At 32.6% G+C, this 14,680-nt stretch overlaps 1 protein-coding gene across 1 annotated transcript; it reads right to left on the bottom strand.

The window, feature by feature from the left end:
- Positions 1-2,117: 2,117 nt before the first annotated feature.
- Positions 2,118-12,828, bottom strand: LOC101245922 (peroxisome biogenesis protein 22). The gene is made up of 8 exons (XM_004251461.5): positions 10,753-12,828; positions 8,604-8,840; positions 8,476-8,523; positions 5,293-5,349; positions 5,114-5,215; positions 4,319-4,384; positions 2,690-2,791; positions 2,118-2,444 (listed from the first exon to the last, which is right to left on the bottom strand). The coding sequence occupies exons 1-8, from the start codon at positions 10,834-10,836 to the stop codon at positions 2,340-2,342; spliced, it is 801 nt and encodes a 266-aa protein (XP_004251509.2). The 5' UTR covers positions 10,837-12,828; the 3' UTR covers positions 2,118-2,339.
- Between the last annotated feature and the right edge of the window lie 1,852 nt (positions 12,829-14,680).

Genomic DNA, 14,680 nt, shown 5'->3' with positions numbered 1-14,680 from the left:
TACTTTTAGCGGCGAGTCACTGGTAATACCTATGAATGTAGTCGCTAAAAGCACTTTTAGGGACGACTTTAGTTGCTGCTAATACCTATGAATGTGGTCGCTAAAAGTACTTTTAGCGACGACTTTAGTCGCTGCTAAGACCTATGAATATGGTCGCTAAAAGTACTTTTAGCGACGACTTTAGTCGCTGCTAATACGTATGAATGTCGTCGCTAAAATACTTTTTGCGACGACTTTAGTCGCTGCTAATACGTATTAATGTGGTCGCTAAAAGTACTTTTAGCGACGACATTAGTCGCCGCTAAAACCTATGAATGTCGTCGCTAAAAGCCACTTTTAGCAGCGACTTTTTCGCCGCTAAAACCTATGAATGTCGTCGCTAAAAGTCACTTTTAGTAGCGACTTTAGTCGCCGCTAAAACCTATGAATGTCGTCGCTAAAAGTCACTTTTAGTAGCGACTTTAATTGCCGCTAAACCCTATGAATGTCGTCGCTAAAAGTCACTTTTAGTAGCGACTTTAATTGCCGCTAAACCCTACGAATGTCGTCGCTAAAAGTCACTTTTAGTAGCGACTTTAGTCGCCGCTAAAACCTATGAATGTCGTCGCTAAAACCTATGAATGTCGTCGCTAAAAGTCACTTTTAGTAGCGACTTTAATTGCCGCTAAACCCTACGAATGTCGTCGCTAAAAGTCACTTTTAGTAGCGACTTTAGTCGTCGCTAAAAGTCTCTTTTAGTGGCGACTTTAGTCGCTGCTAAAACCTATGAATGTCGTCGCTAAAAGTCTTTTTTAGTGGCGACTTTAGTCGCTGCTAAAACCTATGAATGTCGTCGCTAAAAGTCTCTTTTAGTGGCGACTTTAGTCGCCGCTAAAACCTATGAATGTCGTCGCTAAAACCTATGAATGTCGTCGCTAAAAGTCACTTTTAGTAGCGACTTTAATTGCCGCTAAACCCTACGAATGTCGTCGCTAAAAGTCACTTTTAGTAGCGACTTTAGTCGTCGCTAAAAGTCTCTTTTAGTGGCGACTTTAGTCGCTGCTAAAACCTATGAATGTCGTCGCTAAAAGTCTCTTTTAGTGGCGACTTTAGTCGCTGCTAAAACCTATGAATGTCGTCGCTAAAAGTCTCTTTTAGTGGCGACTTTAGTCGCCGCTAAAACCTATGAATGTCGTCGCTAAAAGTCACTTTTAGTAGCGACTTTAGTCGCCGCTAAAACCTATGAATGTCGTCGCTAAAAGTCTCTTTTAGTAGCGACTTTAGTCGCCGCTAAAACCTATGAATGTCGTCGCTAAAAGTCTCTTTTAGTAGCGACTTTAGTCGCCGCTAAAACCTATGAATGTCGTCGCTAAAAGTCTCTTTAGTAGCGACTTTAGTCGCCGCTAAAACCTATGAATGTCGTCGCTAAAAGTCTCTTTTAGTAGCGACTTTAGTCGCCGCTAAAACTTATGAATGTCGTCGCTAAAAGTCACTTTTACTAGCGACTTTAGTCGCCGCTAAAACCTATGAATGTCGTCGCTAAAAGTCTCTTTTAGTAGCGACTTCAGTCACCGCTAAGACCTATGAATGTCGTCGCTAAAAGTCATTTTAGTAGCGACTTTAGTCGCCGCTAAAACCTATGAATGTCGTCACTAAAAGTAACATTTAGCGACGACAATAGCTGCCACTAATACTTACTTTCAGTAAGTTGCTACCAAATACTGACTTTCAGTTGCGGCCTTCATGGCTTTCAGCGACGAATATAGTTGGTATTAGTGGCTTTCAGCGACTGACTATAGTTAGCAATATACACATTTGAAAATTGATGATATACATAACATTTATGTAAATTAAATTATTTAAAATTGGAATATATAATGTTTCTAACTAAAATCTAAATGTGTCATATTCAAAGAACATTTTGTTGTTTAATGTTGAAGGATATTTCAATTATTTAAAGGATATAATTTATTGTCTTTTATTGTTACGTAACACTTTATTATTTACCAACTCCATTTTAGAATTCCATGTAGAAACACAATGAATTAATACCATATAATATTATTTGACATTTTATTAATTAGTTTTTTTTTATATATAATATTAAATTTAGTGAAGAGATAAAATCGTAATCCATCTTTTCAAGTTAAAATCTTCTCACTTACGACCATATGAATATGATATGATGATGAAGTGACACGTTCTGCGTACAACAGCGTAATATACAAAAGTTTTTCCTTGAACCTCAAAATTATGCAGTTGCAGGTACCAGAAAAAGATGTAATTGAGTTAAAAATATGAACTCTCACAGCCCAAACTTGAAGAGGACGGTGAGACCTAAAACAACAAACCAAATGCGTCTAAGCTGCTCCAAAAAACTGCTCCAAAGACGTTGAACTGAAGACATTTATAGCTGTTCTTTCTGACTTGGTAGGCGTAACGTGTAGCTCATATTTGATAAATCTCTGCAATCAGTTGGTATCAACACATCAGACAGATATGAATAGAGGAAAAACACTAAAATCTGCATAGCCACACTGCCATTTAAACTATGAGAAGAGACGAGTAACTGTATGTGTTTGTAAATGGCATTCACATTAACAGACAAGAAACTACAAGGCTAAACTTGCAAATTTCCTAATACCAGAAGAAGGAAGACCAGAAATTTTATGGGATGCTCATGCTGACAGTCAAAGGAAACAAGGAGTACCGCTAATTGGAAAACAATTTCTGGATTTGTATCAATGTGCCAATCAGGTTCCAGTTGTCGCACAAATGATGTTCGTCCATTCTCAATGCTACAAAAGAGAACCTGTATAACAATCAAATCAGTAATACATAAATGCATAATACACTTGTACAAGAAAGACGACCACTAGAAAAATAGTGAAGGTTAAAATGGCAGCTGACATCTTAGCCATCAATTCAACTGCTGCATCTTATATCAAACATTCAAAACTATGACAGCTGGGATACTAGATCATTTTATACAACTAAATTCACATCTTCCAGGGATTACTCTCTATATAGATTTTAACCAATCATTATGTTACTCTCTACATAGTCAAAACTATAACATTTGGTGATGACTCTTCACTGATAATTGAGGACTGCCTAATATCTGCTTTCATGCAAGACTGTAACTAGAAAGAGAGCCCTAAATAAAATATGAACAAAGTCTATTAATAGAGTGTAACGTGAGTAATAGACCAGAGCTTTGATTGAAGAACGCAATCTTAGGGAATCACAAAAGTTTCTTCAAGAACCCCCAGAGAGATTCATTTTTGTGCGTGTAGGGGGGAAACCTGTGTATGTATACCTTGCAAAGGAAGACTGTGATACAATTTTCTGGTTGTGAAAATTGGTCCGGTGGGTGAGGCTGGCGAATTGTTTGTTGCTGCGTCTACTGGCTGTTTTTGGTGAAGCCACGGTGGAGAAAGATAAACATCTAGTAGTTTAGAGGTGGTGTAATGGTGTGGAGAGGTGATGGATGGTGTTGCAGATTATGAGAGTGGTTGGCTGAGACACCAAATTCTATTTTTGTTTGGGCAAATTTCTTTCTTATTTTTTGTTTGATGACAATGTATTTTTAGAGGTTTGATTGGCCACGCCGCAGGGTCAAAAGAGAGTGAGAGTCACATTTGTTGTTGGCGTGGATCTGTAAAATTTGTGCTTGATAGGCACAGTTTTGGAAGCATTAAGTTTCCAATAGGTATGACGATGAGGTACCAAAATGAAAAAAATGTGACGGTCTTAAGCTCCGTCAATATATTGGGCCTATCTTTTAAGTGTGTTAGAGCACAAAGGAATTTAGTTGCAGAAAGGATGGTAAGATTATATTCCTGACCCAACAAATTCTGAGAATGTCTTTTTTTTAAAAAAAAAAAAAAAGAACAAAGTTAAAGTATATGGGTTAAACTTGTCCACCTATAAATTAGAAGAATAATTGTGCTACACAACTTCAAAGAAGGGACTAGGACGTTAACATAGTACTAGAAATCCACAAGGAACATATATTTTACAAACCAAAACCTCAGGGGATGTTTTGTACTACAATTAGAAGGAAAGGAACATTAACTTTTCCAGAACAGAGGACATTAGCTTATGTAAGATCACACATACAGAATTACGGAGCAGTAGGAAGAATAAATCATCTCGAATTTTCCAGGATGAGGATACTCATATGCAGACAGAAGAAAAAATATTCACAGTCACACGGTTGAGATTAAAATTTGCAGAGATCACTCATTGTAAAACAAACATAATAACAAGAGATCCATGAAAGTATTACAAACGGATTTTGAGTTCCTTTCACAGTTGAACAATGATTAGTTGTTACCTTGTCTTTGACCATGCCACCAGATGTAAACACTCCAGCATCTTCTAAAGCCAGTAGGACCTTTTTCTGCAAATATTCGTACATTTTAAGAATATGTATGCAAGAAAAAGAATGTGCTGATACACATGCAAATTACTCCTATAAACTGAATGAGCATGGATCAACACTGCAGCCACCATTAAGATTCACCATAACTATGATAGTGGGTGTGCTAAGAAATGATCATGCACCGAATATGAGAACTTCATGAAGTCATGAAATAGTAGACAAGATCAGATGTTCAGAAAGGAGAAATCCAAAAGAAGCTGAAACATGGTCATCCTATCTCATTTTAGTTTGACTTCATACCAAAGAAAGCAATTTTATTAAATTATGCAGATTAGTAAGTGAATATATGCTACTAAACAAGAAAAAGATGAATGTTGGTTAATGTATGTGATGATTAATTAATGTGATGTAAGTTTTCCCAAGAAAATAAAAACAGAGAGAAGAGTGTATTGCTTAGGCAACTATTTTTTTAGAGTTACTTAAGATTTAGCATCAAAGATACTGTTTTTTTATCTATTTAGATTTTAAATTTAGGGATCAGTTCAGAGAGCCAATTTTATTTGGTGTACAAAGCCAATCAACAATGACAGCCTTTTCCCTTTTCATTTTGAAAATGGCATCAAATGGCATCTGACCTCCAAAATCCTCTCCGAGTCAGGCAATGAAGATAAGTTTGTTTAAAAGGGATTGGATCTCTAGCAACTACTAATCAACATACAGATGGAATATAATAGAGCGAGCACTAACTTCACTTTCGTCATCAAGTACTCTCTCCATGAGATAAAGATCACAAAATTTGGTGATTTCGAGCAACACTTCAAGCGCAGAGGATCGAACAGTAGCTTGTTTCTGCAAAGGAAAAGTATAAACATTGTCAACTGCATGTTTAAATGGATGCACAATCAACAAAAATAATACTTAATAACCTGTAGTTCCTCTGGGCTCGTTTCCTCCAGGATTACTCCAAGCAACCGACATGTTACCTGTAAAGTGAAATAATATGCAGATTGTCTAAGCATTTACGCTACTGTGACAAAAAAAAAATAAACACACTGTCAAACAGAATCAGGGAAGTGATGCCAGAATGCAAAACCTTGAACAGATAAGATTTGGTCGAGTAGCACATTCTTTCTTAAAATTGAGGTAGAGAACCATTATTCTCTCAGTTATTTTTGATGTTGCAATCAGTAAATTACTTTATTAATATTGCCGTCTTACCTGTAATCAATGTCTTCTTAGACCCACTTGATATCAAAGTTATTCTTTTACAAGGCAAGGAGAGTTAAACTAAAAGATATGTGGAACTATTGTAATCAATTATCAAACAAGTATACTTTTGGTGTTTTGCATATATTTGGCTTACATATCAAAAGCCTGACTTAATTTCTTAAACTTAGGGTCCAACCAAACAACTTCACATAAAATGAGATGCATAAAGTTATGCCTCCAATTAATTACTTCCAAACTATACTTCAAATGCACAAAGCATTGACAGAAAGAAGCCCCCTTTATTCAATAAACTAAAAAGCTACCTACTTATTCCTAGTAAGTTAAGACATTAACTGGACCAAACAAGCAATTACGGTGTGTCAAGAAAAAGATGTCTCTTTTCTTGACAATGGGTGGAAAGGGAGACAAATCATACTCATTCACGGAGATGCAAAGGGGTGGAATAAGAAAAGATACTCCACATGTCCTCTACCATATTTTTCAAATTACGAATTTCATAGTCAGAGAGCGAGAGTAAGTTCAATTTTAGGGAATGAATAGATTACAAGTGTAACAACCTTCATTTCTGGGATTACGTAGACATTAACTTGAACTTTGAGTAATTTACATGGTAGCTTTGCTTTTAACAATTCACATATAAATATGCGGACACACTTGGGACCTCATTTGATTGTGTTGGTTTGTTCATTCATAACTTGGGTTAATAAGAACACAAGCACAATATGGATCCTTGGTGTAATACCCATGGTTATAGCCTTGTAGGGAACTCCTTCATGTTTTCTTCTATTTCTCCCTCTAATGACGAGTCCTTCGTACATGTCTTTTATGATATTCAAATATTTATCATGAAATCCTTTCTTTTCCTATGCCACCAAATGACATTTCTTGATACCCTATCAAATGACATTTCTTGATACCCTATCATATTCTTTCTCCAAGTCGATAAACCACGTGAAGATCTTTTTTCCTCTCACCATTAATTTTCTAAATCTTCTTAGCAAAAATATAGCTTTTGTTGTGAATCTACTGGATCTAATTACAAACTGATTCTCAATGACACTTATAGTGTCCGTAAGTCTATGTTAGATCACTCTTCCCTAACATTATCGTAACATGTGTATTGTATTAGTTAGAGAATTAAATATGTGGCTAGTTCGCCAAATTCACACATCACATTAACATATTTGGGTGAGTTTGGACAAAAATGCAAAGGAGAAGGAAATGGGGTCAAGTCAACATTTTGTCGGGTCATGTTTTAAACGGCTTAAAGAATGGAAATATAAATTGTGTTTTTATAGAAAAATTTAAGAGAAACAACAATGCAGAGGGATCTTTGGGGGAGGCGTTAAGTAGGGTCAGAACTGCTTTTTGAATCCTCTATGGATGTCACTGTTTAGGAGAATCTTTTTGAAAAGGGACACAAAGCATTAGCTCAAGAAACAACAAAAAACTAAGACCAATCTTTAATATAACCGGAAAATTCGGCAATCGCAATTTATAAGACTCTTCTTAACTTTTCACTGTTTCCTGAGAAACATACTCATTTGATTCTCAACTTCATACATTATATGGATGTATGTTATGCTCACAAGTGCATGCATGTATAAGTTATACAAATATATTCTACAATTACTTGTTTCGGTAGGCAAATGTTAAAATAAGAAAAGTATAATAAATGACATAACTCAAAATTCATTTGATGCCTACATATGTACACAAGGGTAAGCATAGTCCCGAAAATGTCCAGTTGTGACAATAAGAGATAAGGATATGAAAACACAATAGTGGTTAGTAGAAATCATCCCACAATGAGAAAGACTCATCTTAACCCTCTAGTTTACCCTCTAAAGATAAGAAGACAGTATCCTCTTTGAAGAATAATTGCTAGCATCTGATAATGATCTATTCTCGTGAAGGTGCACCCAATATAAAAGCAATATGACAAAGCCAAAAAATTGTACTTTAGTTTTAGGTAAACTTAAGTACCTACCTAGGAGATCCTATTTCAAGACTATATTAGATGATGTTCAAGGTATTCCTATGTAATCTATGTCTATAACATACTAAGGCATTAAATTTATTAAAAGATCAGTCATCATTTACATGCAGTTACTCACCATTGAGTAAATATACTGAGCGCAAGGTGGTGGGCTCAGGCCTAAGAGGACAATGCTATTGGAATAAAATAGTTAATCTTGTTAGTGCATTGGTTGGTTGATTCCATTGCACCAATCCCTAATCTTTGGTGAATCCTTCACATTTAAACTCTTCCTATTTACATTAACTAGTTTAATCTATTTGCAAATTCTGACGTAGGCTCAACCACTTGGGCTAACCTCATGCAGGCACCCCTCCAAAGTGGTATGGAGTTCACTAACCTAGGCCATGGGTCTTATTGATCTCCCAATCGGCCATGGGTCTATTTGCACAAAAACTATTGTAGAAACTATCTCCATAATTTAAGCAGCATTTGGACAATAACTGAAAAAAGTTCTTGAAAACTTTAGGTGTGTTTGAATGATTCTTTTTGCATGAAGAGCTTCTTAAAAACATTCTTCAGAAACACCCCAAACTACAACTTCAAAAAACAGTATTGAAAAAGAAGTTCTTTGCAAACACAGCTTAAAATGTCTTGACAAACACCAATTTTATTTTATTTTTTGCATATTCTGAAGAAGAAGAAAAATCATTGACAAAGCCACCTAAAAAGAACGGAAACTTTTTATTTAAAAGGAACAAATGCAGGCAACCCATGATCTCAAATTATTCTTAAGTTAATAAATGTATGTTGAACATCAAATATGGCACCCACAATGCCTTGGAGATGGGGGAGAAGTGTATTTTAAATAAATAGTAACAACAGAAGCATAAAGATATACCTTCCTCCCCTCACCCAATCTTTGCCTAACTATTTGCCCGAGAGCTGGCTGCAAATCAATTAGAAGAAGTCACTTATCCACCAATTATATATAAAGGGATAAGGGGCAAATGAAAAATCTTTTTCTACCTTTACAGGCTGAAAGAACTCATCAATGACATTTTGTGCATTTGAATTCTCTGAAGGGGGGCTAACTTCTGAAGACGGTACATTTTCACTAAAATGACTGCTTACACCAGAACTACCAGGTGTAACAGCTTGTTGCTTAGGATGCCTCCTCTGTGGTCCACTAGGTGATCTCATTATTTTCCAGATAAATACTATTGCAAATGCAAGACCTGCTATAGCTCCTGCAGATCTTGAATCCTGCATTTACAAAAAATAAATGTTACCATCTAAGAGAATGTAGCACACATTTAAATCATATTTCTTTGGAATGCCATAGGATTCATTTTAGTTTTTTTAAAAAGAGCTATTGTAACACTACTTCCTGTGTGATAGAAAGATTATATCTGGAAGCAATTAGATAAATGGCAGTTTATTGGTTCTTGTTCTGTGTCCATTATCTTCCTCAATTTTACAAGTGGTAGAAAAAATTCTGGCAGTCACACTTTAGAAGTCTTAAACACTACATTGAGCAGTCATCTAATTCTACACTTTGATATTTCTCAGGGTATGGAACAGTTGTCTTAAAACTATGTGCAACATACTGGGTCATGCCAAAGTCCGTGATTTTCAGAAAATTCAATCCAACCCGGGGGGAAAAGGTTACCATCATGTTGTCAAAATTAAGTGTGTTGCAAACCATCAATATTCTAAGGTACTTTAAGCTAAGTACTAACTAGAAATAATCAGTGGATTTTAGTGAAGACACATAATGAGGGAAATAATGATTTATATAGGTAATGCAAATATAAATACAAAAGGAACAACAATTATATGGACAAATGAACTAAAAAAACTACAAAGGAATGAAATATATGAAAGTTATAACAATGCAAATCAAATTTGAAAAATCATTGCAACTTCTGATAGATGTGCAAGTGTGCAAAAGTTTCTAGTTTAGACGAGTAACTAGTCACCTAATACTAAATTTCTAAATTCTTTTCCTAATCAGAAAAAGTCCATTGCCATAATACTTCTTAACAATTATTATATCACTGGTTCTGCCTCCTACAAAGATATAACCAGTAAAATAATCAAAATTTAGCATTCCATATCTGCTTATTTTCCTCTCTCTAATTCCCAATGAACCACATGATCTTGACCTATAATCCTTCGAAACGGTCCGATTCATATGTAATTAAACACTAATACCTAATCATATCACCAGCGTTTGTTCAGGCAAAATCATCACCTAAACAAGCTTAAGCATTGGGTCTACTTTCTGGGTTGAAGCATGTGGTAGTCGAACTTTTAACGACACTGATAATCAACAAATTAATCAGTAAAACTATCTGAATCCTCACAAACATTGTTTATATAAGAGGTAATGGTCAAAAACACACATGAACTATCACCTTTTCACGAGTTTCACACCCCAACTATATATTGTTCCCTTTTAATACCTGAACTTAGAACTATCACCATGTTCCTCCTTACTTGAACTATCACCATCTATCTACTAAAACACGCCATGAAGCTCACTAGGACAATTATGAGTTGTTCCATTTTCCTACCTGAACTATCTGACTCCTCACAAACATTGTTTATACCCAACTATCAACTATTCCCTTTTCCTACTGAACTATCACCATGTTCCCCTTATCTAGATCAATTGTCGCCATTCATGTATGAAACCACAGCTTGAAGCAGAGTAGGCCAATTATGAGTTGTTCACTATATAAATCCCCAAAACCATTGTTCATATTAGAGGTTATGGTCAAAATCACATCTAAAAACTATTATTGTCTTGTGAATTTCAATCCAACTATCAATTGTTTAGATATCCTACTTAACTATCACCATTTCCCCTTTCCTAGCTCAACTATTACCATCCATGTATTAAAACAGACTTCAGAGCTAGCTAAACCAATTATGAGTTGTTCCATTTTCCTATCTGAATTATCACCATCTACTCAACTAGGTGATATATAGTTCAGTTAGGAAAATCGAACAATTGACAGTTGAGATCTGAAACTCACCAAAAACTGATAGTTCAAATTTGTTTTGGGCCATTATCTCTTCATATAACACAACAATATAAAATCAATTCCTCAATTTAAACAAAAATAAATTCCATAGAGCAAGCGCGAAAGAGAAAGAGAGAGAAAAAAACCAGTGTTTGTGAGAGATTAGAAATCTTGAGAGTAAGAAATGCCCCAATTCTCTTGAGGAGCTGAAGGAAATCGTCATCAGCCATAACCTCTGAAATCTTCAAAGTTGAGAGAATTCAGTGATTCGTTGATAGTGTGGAGCCGATGAAGATTGATCAAGTTCTCCGCTGTTGCAGAATCTTCTAGAAGAAATCGATCTTGCAGAAGAAGCTTCGATTGAAGAAAAAGAAAAAATAAGGTAGGAAAATGGATACATCTATTTTCACGGATGGCCAATACTAAGACCAGCATTTAAGTCGTAACCGAAATTTATTTTTATAAAATAAAATTTTATAAGTTTTTGACTATTTTAGTAAATTTCAAATACTATGAAATTGAAAAATGAAGATATTAGAATTTGTATACAAAGTTTGTAAGGTTAAAAATAAGTATAAAGTATGTCGATTTTTTGAGTTTTGTATTTGAATTATCTAATAATTGATAGTTTTATGTATTTTAATAAACGTTTAAGTAGGAAATTCATAATTTGATAGTTTACATATGTAATTAAGAAATTGAGATATTTAAAGTGTGTGTTTTACCTTTTTAAGTCACTTATTCATCATAGCTAAACTTTCGAATAAGTCAATACGGATAAGCGCAATGTCCTATAAACACTTTTTGCAAATTTGAAGTATTAATCTGAAAATGCTTTAAAGTACTGTACTCTTGAATATGATACAAGAGTGATATGTTGCTTAGACAATGATGATATACTCGGTGCAATCTAACAAATAAGGTACGAAGAGGATAATCATATCACGTAGACCTTTAGTATCTTGGGTGATGAAAAATTTGATTTCGATAGACACTTGATCAAACAATTAAATACGATAGCATAGAAGCCAAGCCTTATGAATTCAAATTTTAAATTGATATTTTTATACAAATTTTAAATTGGAATATGATATGAAAATGAATAGTTTTATGACACATAACATAAGTTCACATGATACATACGTTTTCAATCTCGATAATAACGTCCCAAAAAACAAATTCATCAAGTCTTTTAAGCCAAAGCTAATAGTACATGTCAAAACAATCAAGAAATCTAATTTTTTTTAATTAAATGTGAATATTGTATGACACTCCTAGTATGTTTCTTTTTTGAAACTTAATTTAATTCTTACTCCAAATTACTCTCAAAGAACAATAATTGAAAAAAACAGATCTGAAAATTGATTTGAGATAAAGCCTATAATAATGGTTTAAATTTCATTCTTGTCATTGAAATAATATGAACCTCATAATTTTGTCATTGTACATCAACACATAATTATGTTTTCACGATAGTAGGGTCCTTATTTTGCTAGTACTTAATTAATCAATGTTATTGAATCGTGGCTTAAAAAATTCCAATGCCAACTGCATAAAACATGGCCAATTAAAAAATAAAAAATAAATAAATGGGCAAATTAAGACAAGGTTTTCATAATATACATGCTATCAAAGATACATTTATCTATTTCTTTACTGTCCTAAATTATGCAAAATGTAATAATCCACCCTGCTTTAATAATTGAAGTTATTTGAGTCATACGTTGGTTGTAAAGTTACATATATTCTTACCGTTATTAAATAGTTTAATTTATCATAATTATTATTTATTATTATTATTTTCTTATGAATTAGGTTCGAAAACACTTATATTTCTAATTAGTCTGATTAATTTTACACACGTCCCCATAAAATAAAACAATAAGAACCCTTCTAAAAGATTCGCAACTTATCATAACGTTTAAATTAAAAAAAATAACAAAATATATTATATGTATAGTAATTTAGGTAAAATACGTACTTTCACCGATTACTTTGTTTGTCTTATTGATCCAATAACAAAATCTCAAGATTTATTATTTACAATTTTTGAAATCAAAATTTCTATTGAACATGTTTAAGATTATAAAATTAAAGTAATTTTGAATACATTCTACGCATTTTTAATTTTACACTATATAATAATTTAAAATTATGTACTTTCTTAAACTTCATCAAATTAAACACAAGATAAATAAATTAAAACATACAGAATATATATGGGTCATTTGGTATGGAATGGGATAGGATAGACAAAGTAATCCCATGAAATTAGTTAGCACCACATATATATAGACTAACTTATCATATCATTAGTATAAAATAGTGTAACAAACAATTCTAAATTAATTAATGTTTGTAATCATATACAGAATAAAAAAAATATTAATCTCTCGATACTAAACAATCTTAGTATAAAGTAATCTATGAATATTAGCTAAAAAAATTAAAGTAAACATTAAATCCAATGGACAATTCAAGTGAAGATCACAAGAGAAAAAACACAAAGAGAGATATATCAACTTGTTCTTCATATCATGAAAAACCCAAATTACATTTTTTTTTAAATAATTAAAACAATAATTAGAGAAACAAAAAAGGTTCTTTCACTTTTGTTGAACAATTTTGCTCATCAAAATTAGTACATCTAACAACTTTTAAAAGAATGACTTCATGTGAAACTCCAATCAAATACCTCTTTGTTAATTTCTTGCAAATTCCACAAAGAATACATCTTATATGCCTTTGAGCAAAGAAATTAGCAGTATGTACTAATTTATCACATTTTTTACAAAGAAATGCATTATCTGCTTCACAATATACATAGGCTTCTGATTTACAAAGTTCACAAACAATAATATTGTGTAATTCCTCTATTTTTTCTTCATCAATTTCTCTTCTTCCATTGCACATTTTTGTAATTTTTTTTTTTTTTGGGAGGAGATTAAATAAGATATGAGTGAAGAATATGGCAAAGGGGGTATTTATAGAGAGTTTTATTAGGAGTGTAGGGTGTGTTTGCTTATTCACATGAAATTCATTGTCATTTAGAAGAAAAGATAATATTGACACTTGTCCTTGTTATAGATGAAAAATAGCGTAACAGATGAATTTAAAATTTAAAATTTATTAATTGTTTTATTCTCTTTATTTTAAAGTAAGTGCATTGTTTCATTATTTCTTATAGTTTAAATTAATTTAGTTGTTCGATTTTTAAAATTAAGTATAGAATTTTTATCCTTTCATTTTTCTATGTGATTAGTTCGAAGAACTTTAATTTTTCTATGAGAGTTTTTAAAGTATAGTATATAATTGCAATAATTTAAAGCACTTTCTTGACAATGCATGTGGATCGTCAAGACAAAGGGTTGTAATCAAAATTATTAAAGAGAAAATTAGTGAACATTGAAAACTTGTGGTAATTATTGTTTTATATTTAATTAAAAATTTTAAATTTGAGGATCATATTCGAATAGAATTGCTTTTGATTGAAAATAAAAATTTAAGTGAAATTTTTCTACGCTAATTCAAATTAATCGAATTTAAAATAATTTCCACAAATTAAAGAAAGAAAAAGACCAAAAGGGCTTGTGGTGTGCATTTTTCAAATAGTTTCAATTAATGGTATAATTGTTCGTTTTAGACCTTATAATCTTGAACAAAATATCAATTATCATTTGTTTTTGGGAAACACAAATTAGTTGTGTAATACAGACCAAAAACATAAATAGTAAAGTTCTAAATATATCAAAAAAATGAAACAAATAGGAGCTTCTTATTTTTTCTATTTTGATGTATTATTCTAACATTTATAACTCTATATAATTCAAAAGAAAAAACATATTTCAAAGAAGAAAAAGAAAACGTTTAAATTGTACATAAATTCGCCAAATTTGCGCGTCTAAAATTACACTTGTGAAATTATTCTATCTTATGTTTTTTTACAACTTATTTGTTATTTAATTAAGAAATTGTTTATGCCACAAATGATAGTATTTTTAAACTACACTCTTTTGTACACAACAATCTCGAAATTACTAATTCTAAATTTAAAAAAATAACACACATTTTTCA

This window comes from Solanum lycopersicum, chromosome 12 (genome assembly GCF_036512215.1).
Source record: "Solanum lycopersicum chromosome 12, SLM_r2.1".
In the NCBI taxonomy this organism is placed as follows: domain Eukaryota; kingdom Viridiplantae; phylum Streptophyta; class Magnoliopsida; order Solanales; family Solanaceae; genus Solanum; species Solanum lycopersicum.
The sequence above is the reverse complement of the archived record's forward strand: the minus strand, read 5'-3'. Positions and strand labels throughout refer to the sequence as shown.